Below are 17,151 nucleotides of genomic sequence, written 5' to 3'. Positions count from 1 at the left end.
GGCCACTCCTTCTCTCTGTCCCTCAAGATCATAAACACCTCGACCAAAGAGGAGAGACCAGAAGGGGTGCATGGTCCATCTAAGGGGCTCCAGCCTGCATCTCCAATCCCTCCCAGACTTCTGTTCCTGGGACTGTGACCTGCCTGGGGACCCTCTGGACGGGAAGTAGAGCAGGGTCCGGAGCCAGTCTTCCTAACAGCACTCTGAGCCTGACCCTGCCTTTGGGTCCCCAGCAGAGGGAGCAGGGCCAGAGGGATTAGGGAAGAGCAGGGGAGTGGGCCCTAGGGACGCCCAGACCTAAAAGTCTCCTAGATCCCAGGCCAGAGCAGCAGTGACGGTGGGAGGTGGCATTGCCCAGATGCTGGGTTGAGTGGGCACCGAAGCCGAAGAGTCGCTTATCGATCATTGCAGCCTCCCTGAGCCTGCACAGCTCACTGCCCACAGAAACGTCCTGCCCGTGTGGCTTGGGTGGCTCTGAGCTCCAGGGGGTGCCTACAACCTGTCACAGCTTCTGGGACCCTGCCATGTGAGTTTTGGGAGACCTGTTCTCCTCCTCAGAGTCTAAATAATGCTCTGAATAATAGCTGATATTCACTAACAGCTTACCGTGGGCCAGGGCAGCTCTGAGCACTTCACATTATTTCACTTAATCCAAACCCCAACCCCGTGTAAGTTTATTACCCCTTGTTCACAGAGATGGACAAGAAAGGGTAAATCACAGAGATGGGGCAGGGTGATGCTGGAACGGAAGCCCAAAGCTTCCTCGGTCAACCCCAGGTTGACCCCAGTCCCCAGGGCCAGGGTCCCAATGACACTGAAACCACTCCCTTCCTCTAGGCTATGGGAGCTGCTCTTTGGCTGGGGTTCCGGGGAGCAGGTAAAGCTTAATGACTTACGGGTAATTGACTGCAAGAAAGCGAGCACAGAAGAGACAAAACCTTTATGCCTTGGAAGGTTCATGTCACAAGCCAACCAGTTGTTTTCCATCCCCTTCAAGAGGGAATAATTGGAGGTTAACGACAGGAAGGACTTCCCAATCACGAGAAGGGGTAGCACTGACATCCTCTCTCATGGTCAGTTTTGGGAGAGGCGTTGTCCCTGCCTTGACCAACAGTTTGGGTTAGAGGGAGGGGGTTTGGCACAAGCCCCTGAGAGAATCCCCATTCACAGACCCAGTGGGGGTAGGGGAGGCCCTGGGGCAGGAGCCCTGGGGTAACCAGGGAACAAACACGGAAAAACCAGGGGACGTCAGGCCTTATCTAGAGCTCATTAATGGGGAACATTATTCAGCTGTGAAGGCCAAGATGGGGTGATAGGCATGCGGGTGGGCAGGGGTGGGGAGTGGGGGCAGGAGGCAGCCACAGCAGAGACAAGGTAATGGCCCAAACTCCACCTCTACCTCACGTGTCCGAATCCAGGATGGAAGAACCCTATAAATGCCCACAGCCCAGCCTCCCCAGAGACCCTGAGGGAGCAAGAGAGTGAGCAAGAGAGGGAAAGCACGCGAGAGAGCACTCCACAAGCTTCCTTCCACTCCGACTGCTGGGCCAGCCCCCCGGAAGGCCTCACAGCATGTGGGAACTCCGGTCCATAGCCTTCTCCAGGGCGGTGTTTGCAGAGTTCCTGGCCACACTCCTCTTCGTCTTCTTTGGCCTCGGCTCAGCCCTCAACTGGCCAAAGGCTCTGCCCTCTGTGCTGCAGATCGCCATGGCCTTCGGCCTGGGTATCGGCACCCTGGTGCAGGCTCTGGGCCACGTCAGTGGGGCTCACATCAATCCTGCCGTGACTGTGGCCTGCCTAGTAGGCTGCCACGTCTCCTTTCTCCGAGCTGCCTTCTACGTGGCCGCCCAGCTGCTGGGGGCTGTGGCAGGGGCTGCTCTGCTCCATGAGATTACGCCACCAGACATCCGAGGGGACCTGGCTGTTAATGCAGTGAGTAGCCAGAACTTCACCCCTTCTGTAAGGGGCAGACCCTGGGGAGTCCCTCGTACAGGGTGAGATGGGAGGGACCAGATCTGGGTGAAGGTCTGGGTGGGGATGAGAGAGAGATGGAGGGAGGGAGGGAGAGATGCTGGAGCCAGGAACACTGGTGTCATAAGGGAGTCAGGGTGGAAGGAGCAGTAAGTTCAGAGCAGAGGCAGGATACAGGCAGGGTCTGCCGGCACCTTCTGCCCCGAGCCTCACCGAGGAAGAGAGCATCAGGGTTTCTGTTGACTCGATGCCTGCAATACAGTGAGGGCTGGGCTAGAACTCAGCAGAAGACGAGGTCCCAAAGCGGCTCTGCTTTCTGAACCGGGAGGAACCTCGGAGCGCTAGTCCCAAGGGTCTTCTTGAGGGAAGAAGGACCCAATGTTTCTTCGGCATCTACCGTGCGTGAACTTCACGGCAGGTACTCCTCACAGGCTACATGGTGACACCTCACAACAGCCCTGCAAGGTAGGGATGCGTACATCTGTGGCTTAAAGATGTGGAAACCGAGGTTCAGAAAGGGGGGAGTGCCAGAGCCAGCCTTCAAACCCAGACTGAGCCATCAGCTAAGACTTGTTTAGCAAACAGGGAAACTGAGGCTCAGAGAAGGAAAAGGTGGGCCAAAAGTTTGTCAGTACCAGGGAAAGTACAGAAGTCAAGGGAAGGCTGAAGGGGCAAGGTCTCTCCAGACCCTGGAGGAGGTCCCCAGAGCCCGTGACTAACTGCTGATTACACGAACAGTGGTTATTTGGACACCTTAGGCACTTGGGGAGCTCAGAGGGAAGCCACAATCCCTCCCCCTCCACGTTCCCGCCCTCCACCTCTCCTAGGTCTGTTCAGCGCCCCGGCACCTGAGGCCACAGGTGGGGGGGACATAGTCTATGTCCCCTCAATACACTTGTTGCTCCACGCACCCCCCCCATCCCCAGCCAGGGCAGCAAGTGCCTCTTTCGTGCCTCAATCTCTTGCCTTTCTTGGCCTGCTCTATCCCTGGGCCACTGGATAAAAGCTCTGATGTCTCCGAAGGGTCCTCCACAGTCTCCGTGGCCACCGCCTCCTTTGCACAGGTGGCCCCTTCTCATGCAAGGGGAAGAGGTGTCCCAGTTGGGGAATTTCTTTCTTTTTCAAAATGGAAAATATGATGAGGCTGGGGTCTCAGGGATGAGAAAAGGTCTGGGGAGGATCCCCCAAGTCACCGCTCAGCATTAACATCTTGAGGAACTAGGGCGAACCCTGCCTGGCTGGAATGGGGCAGCAGTGGGGCTGGGTCGGCCTCAGGCTAGAGAGCTAGGTGACCCCCAAGGCTGTTCCAGGTGTCCTCGGAGGTCACTGGAAAGGCCAGCTAGCCACCAGGAAGACATCACTGATGTGAACCTCTCCTGTGCCAGGCCGGATATCACCTACCTCTTGGTACAACGCTGTAAAATGAATTCTGTGATACCTCTACCCCAATTAGTAAGCTGAGGCTCAGCATTCAGTGACTCAAATCACAGAACTAGCTAGTGTCAGCACCTGCAAGTGGACACAGAGCCGTCTGACACCAAATCCACGTCCACACCTCTCCCTCAGAAAAGCCATTTAACAGCGAGAATGGGGCTGGGGCTCTGCCCTTGTCATTTCCAGTCCTCGCACAGTCTTCCAGCATCTGTTTTGTTATCCCATTTGACAGAAGGATGAACTGAGGCTGAAGGAAGTAGAGTCCTATGGCAAGTTACAGGCATCCAAAGTATCTGCCTTTGAAGCTCTTTTCGCTGGCCCCCACTAGAGGCTCTAACATTGGACGACACAGGGGGGACTGAGGTTAGACCCTAGAGACCCAAGGGGGCCGGCCCAATGGCTAGGGCCCAGGGGTGGAGGTTCAGGGCCTGGAGAGGGAGCGTGGGAGCTAAGAGCTGTCACAGTGCCAACAGGTGCAGTGCCCAGTGCTCTAAGGCAGGGTGTAGGACAGGATGACGAAACCAAGGGAGAAATCCAGTGCTGGGTGCGGCCCGGTTATGAAATTGCCTCTTTGCTCAGCCCCAAGTTCTCTCATTACCCAAGGCAGGGTCTACTGGGACCGTGGGCTCCCCACATGGGTGTGGAGGCATCATAGTATAGGGCACCAGCGCCCCCACCCCACCCTCCACAGAATGTGCAGGAAACAAATCCACGGGGCAAAACTGAGGTCTGAAACGCAGTATGAAGCAGGCAAGATCAAGGGGAACAGGCAAGGTTAAAGGAAAGGGTTGTACCCTGGGCTCACGGGGTGAGGGGATGCCCTAGGACCATCCCCAGACCCAAGTCCCAAGACCCTTGCTGGGGGCCCTGTGCAGGAAGAAAGACGACAGGCCTCTTGTTACACCAGTATCTTAATGGCCTAGAGAGCAAGGAAGGCCCTTCTGTTACCTGCCCTAAAGCTTCCCACTGCAGTCAAAACCTCTTCCCTGTTGTTCAGGAAACAAATTCTAGACCTCAGCATCCCTTTCCTCTCACATCAGGCACACGACCACAGCCCCTAAGTCCAATGGGTATGGAGTCAGTTTTCTACCTCTGGCCTGGGGACCACAAGCCTTCCTGGGATCCATCCCCCTGCCTTTGGGCCACAGTCCAGGAAAAAGCCATCATTCATTTGGGCTAAGGTGGCTGATAAGCCCAGGTGTTCCAGCCCCAGCCCAGAAGCCTCTCTGGAGCCTCAACTGCAGATGGGCAGGAGGAGGGGGGAGCCAGAGTGGGGAGCCTGCTCAGCACTCCCTTCCCCCCTCTCTTTCCCCAGCTCAACAACAACACGACAGCTGGCCAGGCCGTTACCGTGGAGCTTTTCCTGACCCTGCAGTTGGTGCTCTGCATCTTTGCTTCCACAGACGAGCGTCGCGGAGACAACCTGGGCACGCCTGCCCTCTCCATCGGTTTCTCTGTGACCCTGGGCCACCTCCTTGGGGTAGGTCATGGCCACTGCTTCCAGCCTCCCTGGAGGGACAGACATATAGACCTTCCCCCAAAGAAGCAGACACACAGACCACTCTGGAGATAGACACACAGAACCCCCCCAAAGTGACAGACACAAAGACCCCCCAGAGGGACTGATACACAGAACTCCCCAGAGGGACGGGCACGTGGCCACATCTCAGAAGCTTTGACTCCCAGACACCCCAAAGGAACAGGTCTCACTCTGGTCTCCAATGAATACGGAGCTCTGTAAATACATGGACTAATTGCCCATCCCGAGGGGGGGGGGGTCCCTTTCGACGGAGGCCAAGTACTGCAGAGGGGCGCAAGGACTCCCCGCACCACCCCCATCCTCTCCCTTTCCTTTCTTCTCTGACCCCCCCCCCTCCCATTCTAGATCTACTATACTGGCTGCTCCATGAATCCTGCCCGCTCCCTGGCTCCTGCTGTTGTCACCGGCAAGTTTGATGACCACTGGGTAATGGCCGAAACCTCCCTCCCTGCCTTCCCTTTCCCGAAGAACCCCATCTCAGCGAGGGCTGGAATAGAGTGGGCTCACAGCTCAGTAAACCCTTGGCACGCCTCCCCTCCTCCCCGGGGAGCAGTGGGTTCCTCCCTCCGGTGTGATGCCCAAGACTTAGTTTCCACATCTGCAGGTGAGGATAGCAGCAGTTGTTAACCTCATAGGCTTTTGGGAAGAGTTAAGCGAAGTTACTTAAGTGAGGTGTGAAACAGCTCCGCACAGGGCACCGCAAGCTCCACAAGTGGTCATACTGATACCAGCTACACATGTGTATTTTTATTATTTAGGCTTACCTAGGGCTATTATGTGCCAGGCCTCGTTCTAGGTGCTTTGCAAATACTAACTGCTCTAGTTTTCACGGCCACCCTAGGAGGTAGGCATTCTTACCATGCATGGAAACTGAGGCACACACAGTCCGCTTGGAATTCGCACCTCGAACCTCCCCCTGAGCCGTCCTCCCCAACAGCTGCAGCTGTCATTACCAAGCCAATCCGCCGATGACTGCATTAATCGCGCGGGAGACACCCCCCCAACACACACACCTTTCAACACGAAGTTAGGGTGGGGAGCGCGTCTCGAGGCTGAAGGGCGCGGCGGAGTCGGGGCTCGGCCCCACCGTGCCCACTGTCCCCCGCGCCGACCGTCCTCTCTGCCCGCCCCAGGTCTTCTGGATCGGACCCCTGGTGGGCGCCATCCTGGGCTCCCTGCTCTACAACTACGTCCTGTTCCCGCCGGCCAAGAGCCTGGCGGAGCGCCTGGCCGTGCTCAAGGGGCTGGAGCCCGACGCCGACTGGGAGGAGCGCGAGGTGCGGCGGCGGCAGTCGGTGGAGCTGCACTCGCCGCAGAGCCTCCCGCGGGGCAGCAAGGCCTGAGCGCGCCGCCCGCCCGGCCCCGAGGCACCCCCGCCCCCGGCTCGGGGGAGCGCCGAATGACTGCCTGCGGACCGCCCGCCCCGCCCCGCCCCTCCTCTCCCCAGGTCCGCAGCCGGCCCCGGTACCGAGCAGCCGCTGCCGGGGCTGCGGGGTGGCGGTGAGCCCGGCAGCCCTTCCTCCCCCTCCCCCCCCCCCCACCCCCCCCCCCCCACCCCCCGCCCGACGCCTGTCCCCAGGCTGCAGGCAGCGAGTAGTCGACCTCTGGCCCCTTGCAGGGAGCTGGACGCTTGGGGACGGAAGGCCGGCAGGCAAAGGGAGGCTGTGGAAGGGCCGACACGGGTACTGCTGGGGAGGCGGGTCTGGGAATGGCGCGTCAGGTCTTGCTAGTGGGCAAGTGTGAGTGCCTCTCTGTCCCCAAGTGCACGGTTGTGCACGCTCCTGAGTGTGAGCGGCTGTGCCTGTGTTGGTGCAAGTGTACTGGGTGGCAACCTCTCACTCCCCTCTGGACCCCTTCCTCCCCCACCCACAATAAATCCACTTCTTCTGCAGTCTGATCACCTGCAGGAGCTCTAAGAGAGTGCTCCCCAGGAGAGGGGAAGGGGAAGGTCCAGAGGCCACTGTAAGAGGGCTGAAGGGAGGGGAGGGCCCTGGTTGCCAACCCCTACCCTGCCTCTCGTGGAAAATTCCCCTGGGCTGCAGCGCTGGGCCCCAAGATTTGCCAACATCCACTGCTAGAGACAGAGAAATATCAACCAGAGAATGGCTCCCCTAGAAGTGGCCTCTGGAAAAAGGCAGGGTTGGGTGGCCAAGGATGGCCCGAGGGAAGACCTCTTCGGAGAAGGAAGCGGGCGTATGTGTGCGCATGCCTGTATGTGTGTGTACATCCCCCACATGCGTGCATGAGACCCCCGTCTCCAGGGGTCTCCAGCCCCGGAGATTAGCCTGTGGCAGAGAAAACAAAAGCCCTCTGTGGGCCCCTGGCCTTTGTCTTGGGGAGAGGAGATTTGCAACCAGACACTTGGTGAAAGGAGACACTGTTTCGCAAGTGAGCCCTCTCTCCCAGCATGCTCTCACTCCTCGATGGCTGGCTGGGCAAGGCATTCAGGCCCCAGATCACAGGCGCCCTCCCCAGGCACTGCTCTTCCTCCCCAGGAACCTCTCTTCTCTTCCCCCGCTTAAGTTTCCACCATAGGACAGTTACTGGGAGGAGAGCAGCCTAGCACTGACAGGACCACGGAAGGGAAATGACCTGTCCAGGCAGAGGTGGGTCTGTGTCTAGAGCCTGGGCTTCTAAATTTCCAGGCCAGTGCAATGGTTCTCAAATGAGATTAACTGGGATTAAGTGAGATGATGCATGTAAAGATGCTGTGTGAACTGTAATTCCTCATACCATTAGCACGCATTATTGAGATTATTTCATTATTTCCGCTTCCTGCGGGGAGAATACGGAAGGGGCCCGATCCTTGGCCTCTTTTACCTTCTTTAGTTGGCGGTCAGTGCCAAGGAAAGCCCTGGGAGCCCAGGCAGAAGGAGGTGGGCTTGGGGCTGGCCCCCTCCCCGTCCAGCCTCTTAACCTCTCCTGACCCTGAGCACCCCCTGCCTGTTCTCCCATTTTCTTCCTTCCACCACTCAGTCCATCCATTCTCTCCCTCCCTCTCCAGCCTGCTGCAAAGCTAAACTAAGAGTCGCATCTTCAGCCCCCTTTTCCATGCACTGTTGCCTCCATGCTTTCAAGGCTTTTATCTGTGTCTGTCCCACAGGGCACCAAGCACCCACTGTGCACCAGAGTCTCCAGCCCCTTCCTGACCTCCACTCCCTTCTGAGATGGACTGGGTATGAGGAACATCTGTGTGACTGTGACCACATCCTCATCTATGCTTTTCTTTCTCTTTTCCTCGACCAAAGCTCCCTTTGGGGTCACAAAAAGGCTGCCCTGGGCCACAGGTGCTATGAAGATGATTGTTCCAAACCCCAGATAGCTGGTGACAGCCACCTGGCTCACTACTCACTACCAGGGGAGGGGTTATATCAGAGACTAAAGAGCTAACCTCCAGGGCTGTACTCGTGGTAGCTGAGTGTCCTTGCTCTGGACATTCAAAGGCAGTAAGGCACTGAGCTGTGAGCCAAGCCTGAACGTGTCTCGGGCACCTCATCCCCACTCTACCTCACCCCAGCAGATCCCCCCGGAAGTTGCCAAGAATTTCTATGTCTATTCCACTTCCTGGATTGCACCTCCCCTAGAGCCAGATGTGACATCCCCACAAATTCCTGTCCTGATTGCTCAGATCGGGGTCACTAAGGTCAGAGGTCAAAGCAGGACTCAAAGTGATGAGGATGGAGGGGACCCGATGCCAACTGACCATCTCCTGTGTCCCAACCAGTTTGTTGGGTGTTTTATATGCACTGGCTCATCTATTCCTCTTAAAACTTCAGGTGGGTTAGAGAAGGACAATGACTTCCAGCTACACGGGCTTTTAACATTTCCGGCACAATCCCTATCATCTCCTGTGATTATCTCCCAACCCTGTGAGACAGGCGGAACAAATATCGTTCTTCCCATTCTATAGATTAAGGAACCGCATTTCAGAGACTGGTCTAAAGTCACACAGCTGAATGTAGTGGAGCCAAGGCTTGAGCTCAGGCCTTCTTATTCAAAAGCCCATGGTCTGTCCCTGCAGAACTCACAGGAGACCAGGTCTGGTCTGAGGCAAGTCCTGGTTCCCTCTTGGGAGCCCCTGAGCCTGTCCAAGCCCAGCCCTCTGTCTTGTGATGGACACGATCTCTTGGGGACGGCCACAGCAGGGTAGGGAGTAAAGGACAAAGAACACCAGGCTGGTTTCTGCCCTTGAAAAGCTCCCAGGCCGGAGGAGGATGGAGGTCAGACACACTCAGAACCAGACAGAGGCAGGGCACCATGGAGGCAGGTGGCTAGGCTTCCAGGTCCTTGAGCTGGGGACAGAGAGGGCTTTGAGCTAAAGGGAAAAGGTGGCTGACCACCAGGTCCCAGAAGCACCCATTCCCACCTCCTCACTTTGTGCCTGCAAAATGTTGCCTTGACGTTGTCTTGTATCTTTAAGCTGTGATTCTGTATATATGCAGTGCCTCCCAGGCAAGACTGTAAGCCCTTTGGGGGCAGGGCTCCTTCCGGCTCTTGGATGGTATTCTCCTATCTATCTTCCTTCCTCTGTCTTGTCTGGCACAGTGCGCTGTAAATAGTAAGCACTCAATAAATGCTCATTTGCCAATAAGTGCTATTTCTTCCACAACTTAGAAATGGTCAATATCGTCCAAAGTGCCAGAAGACAGACTGGCGTCTCTCACGTGTCATGAGCTCCCCAGAGCTGCTGTTAGGCATGGTCCAGAAGGAATTTCAATGCTGAATAAGCAACTCAACTAAGGTAGCCTGTGGTGGCAAATTCCCACAGCCAACCTGGCCAAAATGGGCACCCTGGGCTTTGTGACCCAGGTGGCACCATGGAAAGAGCACCGAGATATGGGCAAACTGTGTATCCTTCAGAGAGAGCAAAGAACGGTCCCCTTTGGTCCCCTCGTGCTGGCTGTAGCACCGTGTCAGAAAGTCAGGACAGGGAGCTCCATGGTCTGGGACAACACCTAATACTCAACATGTCCGAAACTGACCTGCTCTGCTCCCCAGACCTGCTCCTCTCACCATCCTCCCCATCTCAACGGATACATCTCTGTCTTTGAGCTGCACAGGCCAAAAAGCTCCAGTCACCTTGACTCCTTGTTCTCATATGCCACACAGGCTCCATCAGGGGTTCCAGTCAGTGCTGCCTTTTTGAGGGATCCAGAATCCCATCACTTGCCTTCAGTACCTCCACTCAGATCCAGGGCACTGTCACCTCTCCCTGGATAGGAGCCTACCTGCTTTTATTCCTGTCCCTCTGGTCTCTTCTCAACACAACAGCAAAGGAGTTGCTGTTAAAAAAAAAAAAAAAAAAAAAAGTTAAAAAACTTTGTCAGACCACCTGGGTGGCTCAGTCAGCTAGGCGTCCGACTTCAGCTCAGGTCATGATCTCACAGTTCGTGAGTTCGAGCCCCACACGGGACTCTGCACTGACGATGCAAAGCCTGCTTCAGGTCCTTTGTCTCCCTCCCTCTCTCTCTGCCCCTCCCCTGCTCCCTCTCTCTCTCTTAGAAATAAACATTAAAAAAAAAAAAAAAAAAAAAAAACCCACTTTGTCAGACCATACCAGTCCTCAGCTCAGTGACTTCTTCCTTCTCTCCAGTGAAGCCTGCAGGCCTTTTGGTGGTGCACGGGTCTGCCCCCCCTCCGCCATCTCTGTCTTCACCTCCTTATGCTCTTCCGGTGTTCTCTCTGCTCCAGTAACCCTGGCTGTTCCCTCTGCTTGGAATGTTCTTCTCCCAGATATATGCCTGGATCTCCCCCTCTCCTCTTTCAAGTGCTTGCTCAGATGTCAGCCTCTCAATAAGACCTACACTGACACCCCACTGAAAATTTCAAGAAACCTTCACTCCCATCCCAGCCTGCCCAGCCCCCTTACCATATTCTGTGCTTCCATAGCACTTACCAGATTCTATCACACTATCTAATTTACATGTGTCCATTGTTTATCCTCTGTCTCCTTTCACTAGAATGTTCGCTCCCCCAGGCAGTCAGGTAGTCTGCTAGCTCTTGGCTATATCCCCAGTGCTTAGAGCAGTGCCTGGTAAACAGCGACTGCTCAGTAAGCCCTTGTGGAATGAATGAATGATTCTTCTCAACGCTGGGGAGTGGGTGGGGCCCCAGGGGCATATCTGCTGCCAGTTACCTTACCATTTCTACCTGTTCCAGGGAATACAGGGGTCCCTATATAGGGAGAGGAGGGAAGGGGGCTCTCCCTGAGAGATTCTAACTCTCCCTGCCGCACACGGGGAGATCTACTTCCCAGCCCAGAGAGGTCGCGGAAAGCATTCCTCTGGGGCTGGCAAGGCAGGGCCCAAGTTCTCAGGGCAAAGACAATTCCAGGACCTAGTAGCTAGAGTAGTTTCTCGTGACAACCTTGGAACAGAGCAACCCTGATGTTTGGAGAGAGACGGACGGACCTCAGGCACAGGCCTTGGAAACGTGACCAGCTGTGCCCTCTGAGGCCTGGGGTGGGGGTGGGGGGTGGGGGGTCATCAGGGTCATTTTTCCAGTCTGGGACAGGCCTGCCCTCAGCCCCAAACCCAGGTGAAAATCCAGGGCACAGCTGCTATGCTCTTCCAGGGGCAGGGCTCCAGGACCCATGGCAGAAAGGACAGACAGACCTCTGCCTTCAGAGGAGAGAAGTGGAGGAGGAGCTGCTCTGGGAGGAAACACGGAACTGAGGAGGAACAATAGCGGGGTTTCTTTGGTCCCTGTTTTCTTTGGCCTCTTAGCTGCCACGGAGCCCAGAGCCCGCTCCTCCAGGTCTTTGGCTTTCCTCCGGGCCCCTCCCCCTCGTCCCCTCTGGACAGACTACCAGAAGGGTACCTGTTTTCTCCTTCTGCTGCACCCTCTGCATAGCTCCACATGGAGCCCTCGGGGGACTTGGAAGATTATAGTCACATACACACACAACATGAGGAAACTCTACTGAGCCTTACTCAGTACCGGGCACTGGGCTGAGTACTTCCCAAGGACGCCTGGTAGTAGCAGATGGTGGAGTCTTTAGTGGAACTCCTCTCCAGGGATCCTGGGGGTGGGCCCTTGCCCCTCCTCCAAACCCTGGAGGGCCCTCCAGCCTCATTCCCTACGTGCCTAACCCGAGACTGGGAAGAGGGAGGGGCGAGAGGGCCGGTGGAGAGCAGCTGGGAGCTCAGGGAGAAGGGAGAAGGACAGGAGGAGGGGGGTGGGAGCTGGAAGAAAGTGTCACCCAGTCCAGGGATGAGAGGGCTGGAAAAGACCACATGTAACAGAGATGGACATGGAAATTGAGGTAGAGACAGAAACAAAGAAAGTCACAAATTAAAAGGCAAAGGAAAATGAAACAGAAGAGATAGAAACAGAGGTGAAGAGAGACTGAGCCAGAGCCTAAGGCTAAGACTGTAAAAGGAAAGAAGAAGGGGGAAAGAAGGAAAACTGGAAGGAGAAAGACAGAGAGAGAGCCTAAGAGGCAGAGACTCAAACGAGACACAGGGACAAAGAGATCATGAGGCAGACTGAGACACAGACGGAGAGAGGAAGACACTGCCAGAGGGAGAAGGGCAGGTGGAGAGACTGAAGAGACAGACAAGAAGTCTGAAAGAGAGAGACAGGTTTTGGAGGGAGAGACCGAAGGAGAAAAAGAGTGGAGCAGAGATTGCAAGAGGGAGAGGAATCAAGACTGAGTGAGGGTTTGAAGGAAGAGAAGACCAAGAAGACAGAAAGGAGGAGGTGAGCAGCAGAGGAGGAGAGGGAAAACCTGGGATCCAGAGTAGGGGACTCCAGGAGGAAGGCAGGAGAGGCCAAGACCAGGTGCAGGAGGTCGGTGGTGCGCCAGCACCCCCCACCCCTAGTTCCAGGGGCTCGTCTCTGACCCAAAACAAAACCGAAGCCGGTCATGCTCCCTCCCGTCCCGTGGACAAAGTGAACTCCCAGCCGCCACCCTCTTCGGGACTCACTGGAATCCCGAGTTCTGCACCCCCGGAGGGGCTGGCAGGGCTGCCCAGGAGAGGGCGCCTCCTGGGGCTACCGGGCGTCGAGGACTGCCGAGCGCAGGACAGGCTGGCACTGTGCCCGCTTTTCCCAAATCGCCCCAGCTCCAACCCGGGAAGCCAGCCTGGCCTGGCCTGGCCTGGCCAGGGAGAGGCCCACGACGGCCGGACCGCCCCGCACGGCCCAGCCCGGCCACCCGCCCCCGCCATCGCCGGGCAGGGAGCTGAGTGGAGCTGCCCTCTGGGGAATCGCATCATTCCAGCCCTGCCGGGAGTGAGGCCGGGTCAGGATGCCCGGGTCGCAGGAGGAAAAGGAGGAGCTGGACCCAGGACCCGAGGAGAAGAAAAGGGGAAGACCAAGGACGGAGATAGAAGGCCAGCGGAGGTAGACGGCCCGAGAACAGTCGGCCCGGCGAGGCCGGAACCGGAGAAGTCTCACAGGGAGCCGGCACAAGCAGCGCGGAGGAGAGCGCAGGAGCCGCCCGGGGCGCACCATGCGCGGGTCCCCCGCCACCCGGCCGGTCTACACGGCCGCCTGGGTCACGTGGCCCGGGCGGGTCCGCTGCGGCCCCGGCGTGGGGGCGGGCGCCGGGCCGGGGGCTCGCCGGGCCCGGGGCAGCGGCGAGCCGGCGGTGGCCGCCAGGTTCCCTCCTTGCGCGCCGCGCTGCGCCCCGGGCGTGGGAGCCGCCCACTGCTCCCCCGCGCGCGCCCCCCCGCCGCGGGGCGCCCGCCCTCTATATAGCGCGCCCCTGCCGGGTCCGTGCCAGGCCGCTAGCCACGCAGTGGGCGCCGCAGAGCGCGCCGCGTCCGGGAGCCAGCCCCCCGCCCCCTGCGCCGCAGCCCCGACGGGCGTCTCCCGCCGCGGCCGCCGCCGCCAGGCCCCCGCAGCCACCATGAAGAAAGAGGTGTGTTCTGTGGCCTTCCTCAAGGCTGTGTTCGCGGAGTTCCTGGCCACCCTCATCTTCGTCTTCTTCGGCCTTGGCTCGGCCCTCAAGTGGCCGTCGGCGCTGCCCAGCATCCTGCAGATCTCGCTGGCCTTCGGCCTGGCCATAGGCACCCTGGCCCAGGCCCTGGGACCCGTGAGCGGAGGCCACATCAACCCCGCCATCACCCTGGCCCTCCTAGTGGGCAACCAGATCTCCCTGCTCCGGGCTGTCTTCTATGTGGTGGCCCAGCTGGTGGGTGCCATTGCCGGGGCCGGCATCCTCTATGGGCTGGCACCAATCAATGCCCGTGGCAATCTGGCCATCAACGCGGTGAGTGACCACGGGGCTAGGGTGGGGCAGGGACCCCGGGGTGGGCTCCTGACCAGGGCCTTAGAGCCCATCTTGAGGGTGGGTGCCACAGAATGAGCCACTTACACCCTTGCCAGGAAGGGCAGAAAGATGAGTCTCCAGGCTGGTGTGTTTCCCTGTTCAGCCTCCCTGGTTCATGCCCCCCTCCCCTGCCCACTCCCCTCCTGCAGCTCTTCCCGGGAAGCCTCTCCTGTTGCCTGTTGTCCCTCCTTTCTTGCCGGAAACTTCCGGCTTTCTCGTGTCTCAAACCGGAGTTTTGCCTTCCCCTTGGGACCTTCCCTGCTCCTGTCCCGCTCCTTATTGTAGTGGTTTCGTGGAACCATCAGAAAGAGATGGGTTGTAATCCTGGCTTTGGGTGCCCCTGGCTCCTCTGGGTCTCATTTTTCTCAGCCATTACATGGGGGTGGTCATAACCCACCACAGCAGGTGCCAAGGGGATTACATTTAGAATCCATGCTTGGGAAGCCCCTAATGTGGTGTCACTGCGTAGGGTCTGTTGAATATGGGCTCCTGCTCCCGGTCCCTGCCTCCACCCCCTCCCATAGTCCCAGATTCAGTCCCCATGTCCCATGCAAACTGGGTTCATTAATCAAACACAGAGGAGGATTTTCTCGACCATTGTCAAACTGTGAGTCAGCCCCACCGGAGAGACGGGTTTGAGGCTGGCACTGGCAGCGGGTCAGACACGGGCGGGAGGCAGGCAGGGGGTGCAGTCGGCAAACTGGGTAGCTGCCCACAGGAGGGAGGGTAAATGCCAGCTTGTGGGGGTTGGGACTGGGCAGAACCGTTGGCAGGACCTTGTCCAAGAAAGGCTCCCCTCACACTCTGCTCCTCGGCCACAGGCCTGTGCCCTAAGCTTTGCACACCCCGCGAAGTATATAATCTCTTCAGCAAATGACCTCCCCGTGTGCAAGACTTGGCTTCCAGGTGCCCTGGCTGTCCGTGTCCGTGGAGGCGAAAAGTGCCATCCCCCAAGCCGCTGGCCATAGAGCTAGAAGGCAGATGTTCTAACCCACCCTCCCCTTTCAGCTCAACAACAACACAACACAGGGTCAAGCTATGGTGGTGGAGCTGATTCTGACTTTCCAGCTGGCGCTCTGCGTCTTCTCCTCCACGGACTCCCGCCGCACCAGTCCTGTGGGCTCTCCAGCCCTGTCCATCGGCCTGTCTGTCACACTGGGCCACCTCGTGGGGGTGAGCAATGCTGCCACTTGGCTGGAGTTGTGCGGAGCCCCTCAGGCAAATAATAGGGCCCTCGCGCCACATCCCAGCAGTTAAGGCCTAGAGTGGGGCGGCCGTACCCTGTCCCAGGCTGGACGCCCCCAAATCTTCTCTAGCCTGAGGAAAGATGGGAGTAAGTGGGAGTTGGGGTGGAGGCAGGAAATCAAGTCCAAGCACAGGACTTGAGAAGAAAGAGTGGCGCATAGGGAGGGACCTGTGGAGGGAGAGGTCACCAGCCTAGGAACCAGGAGACTTGAGTCAGAGACCTGGTTGAGCCCCTGAACTTCTGGGTGACCCTGGGAGAGACCAGGCCTTTAAGAGTGGACAAGCATGTTGCCCTCCTCACCACCTGCCTCTCTCTGTCCAGATCTACTTCACTGGCTGCTCCATGAACCCAGCCCGCTCTTTCGGCCCTGCAGTGGTCATGAAGCGCTTCAGCCCCGCTCACTGGGTGAGTCTGGGCCCTCCCCTGGCTCCCTGGCAATGAGAGCCTGAAAACCTGGCCAGGAGCTCCCAGGACTGTCTGGATGCTGTGGGCCCAGAGCTTGGGGGTGGCCCTGGGAGGTGTGGCTGGAGAAAGGACAGGATACAGAGGAGGATGGGATGCAGCCAGCACAAGGACCGGGGTACCTTGGGGACTATGTGTGTCTGTCCCTCTAGGGAAGGGAAGTTCTGTTCCTCTGTGTTGATCTCTGAGGATTTTGTGTTTGTCCTTCTGGGGTGGGGCATGGAAGGTGGCATACCTGTGTGTCTGTCCTCTCTGATGTTTTATTTATCTGCTCCTGTTGAGGGGTTGGGAGGGTCTTCCCTCCTGTGGGCCTGTCCCTCTGGACAATCTATCTGAGAATTCACGTTCCCTCTCTTCAGGGTCTCTCTCCCTATGTGGAAGTGAGAGTTCTGTTGTCTCTCCGAGGATCTATAGGTCTGTTTCCTCTGAAGGGTCATTTGTCTCTCTTTAGGGTGAGGTTGCGGGGGGGGGGGGGGCGTGCTGTCCTTCTGGGGATCTGTCTCCTTTGAGGATCTGAGTGTCTGTGGTCCATGTCCCTGTCCCTGGAGAATAGGGTATCAGTGTATCTGTTCCTGAGTCAGGAGACAGTCTCTCGCTCTGGAGGTCTGGAACTCTGTACGTCCATCTTCTCTGAGGGCCCATGGGTCTGTCCTCTGCAGGGGGAGCCGTGGGTCTCTGAGGCCTGAGACTCAGCTCCCTGATGCTGCCCTTCCCCCCCCCCCGCCAGGTTTTCTGGGTGGGGCCCATTGTGGGGGCCATCCTGGCCGCCATCCTCTACTTCTACCTGCTCTTCCCCAACTCCCTGAGCCTGAGCGAGCGCGTGGCCGTCGTCAAGGGCACGTATGAGCCTGAGGAGGACTGGGAGGAACAGCGAGAGGAGCGAAAGAAGACCATGGAGCTGACCGCCCGCTGACCAGTGTCAGGCACGGGCCAGACCCTCAGCCCCTGAACCTCAGGGGAAAAAAAAAAAAAAAAAAAAAAAAAAAATATATATATATATATATATATATATATATATATATATATGACAGCAAAGCTTCCTTCCCCCACCGCTGGGTCCTCTGGGCTGGGTTGGAGGTGCTGGCTCCCCCAGCTTCACAGTTAGGGATGGGAGCAGGAACCCATGATGGGACTCGGGCAGGGGCAGGGGCCAGGGACTGGGGACTGATGGGGAAGGGTCTCTCTGGGACAGGGCAGACTGCTGCCCTGAGGTCAGACCTC

At 57.8% G+C, this 17,151-nt stretch overlaps 2 protein-coding genes and 1 long non-coding RNA gene across 4 annotated transcripts; 2 read left to right on the top strand and 1 right to left on the bottom strand.

The window, feature by feature from the left end:
• Window positions 1–652: 652 nt before the first annotated feature.
• LOC131519625 (uncharacterized) lies at window positions 653–6,284 on the bottom strand. Its single transcript, XR_009265723.1, has 2 exons — window positions 5,959–6,284; window positions 653–2,429 (listed from the first exon to the last, which is right to left on the bottom strand). It is a non-coding gene; the product is annotated as an uncharacterized LOC131519625 (long non-coding RNA).
• On the top strand, window positions 1,573–6,464 carry AQP2 (aquaporin 2). 2 transcript variants are annotated; one of them, XM_058742844.1, is made up of 4 exons: window positions 1,573–1,932; window positions 4,721–4,885; window positions 5,291–5,351; window positions 6,079–6,464. In XM_058742844.1, exons 1-4 carry the CDS (start codon window positions 1,573–1,575, stop codon window positions 6,447–6,449), a joined length of 957 nt encoding a protein of 318 aa, XP_058598827.1. In that variant the 3' UTR covers window positions 6,450–6,464. The 2 variants fall into 2 exon arrangements, with proteins under 2 accessions (XP_058598827.1, XP_058598828.1); XM_058742845.1 differs by having other exon boundaries at window positions 5,291–5,371; window positions 6,079–6,321.
• Window positions 6,465–13,545: 7,081 nt separating this feature from the next.
• AQP5 (aquaporin 5) lies at window positions 13,546–16,913 on the top strand. Its single transcript, XM_058742843.1, has 4 exons — window positions 13,546–14,162; window positions 15,231–15,395; window positions 15,790–15,873; window positions 16,658–16,913. Exons 1-4 carry the CDS (start codon window positions 13,800–13,802, stop codon window positions 16,841–16,843), a joined length of 798 nt encoding a protein of 265 aa, XP_058598826.1. The 5' UTR covers window positions 13,546–13,799; the 3' UTR covers window positions 16,844–16,913.
• The last annotated feature ends 238 nt before the right edge of the window (window positions 16,914–17,151 follow it).

Source organism: Neofelis nebulosa, chromosome 8 (genome assembly GCF_028018385.1).
Source record: "Neofelis nebulosa isolate mNeoNeb1 chromosome 8, mNeoNeb1.pri, whole genome shotgun sequence".
In the NCBI taxonomy this organism is placed as follows: Eukaryota; Metazoa; Chordata; class Mammalia; order Carnivora; family Felidae; genus Neofelis; species Neofelis nebulosa.
The sequence above is the reverse complement of the archived record's forward strand: the minus strand, read 5'-3'. Positions and strand labels throughout refer to the sequence as shown.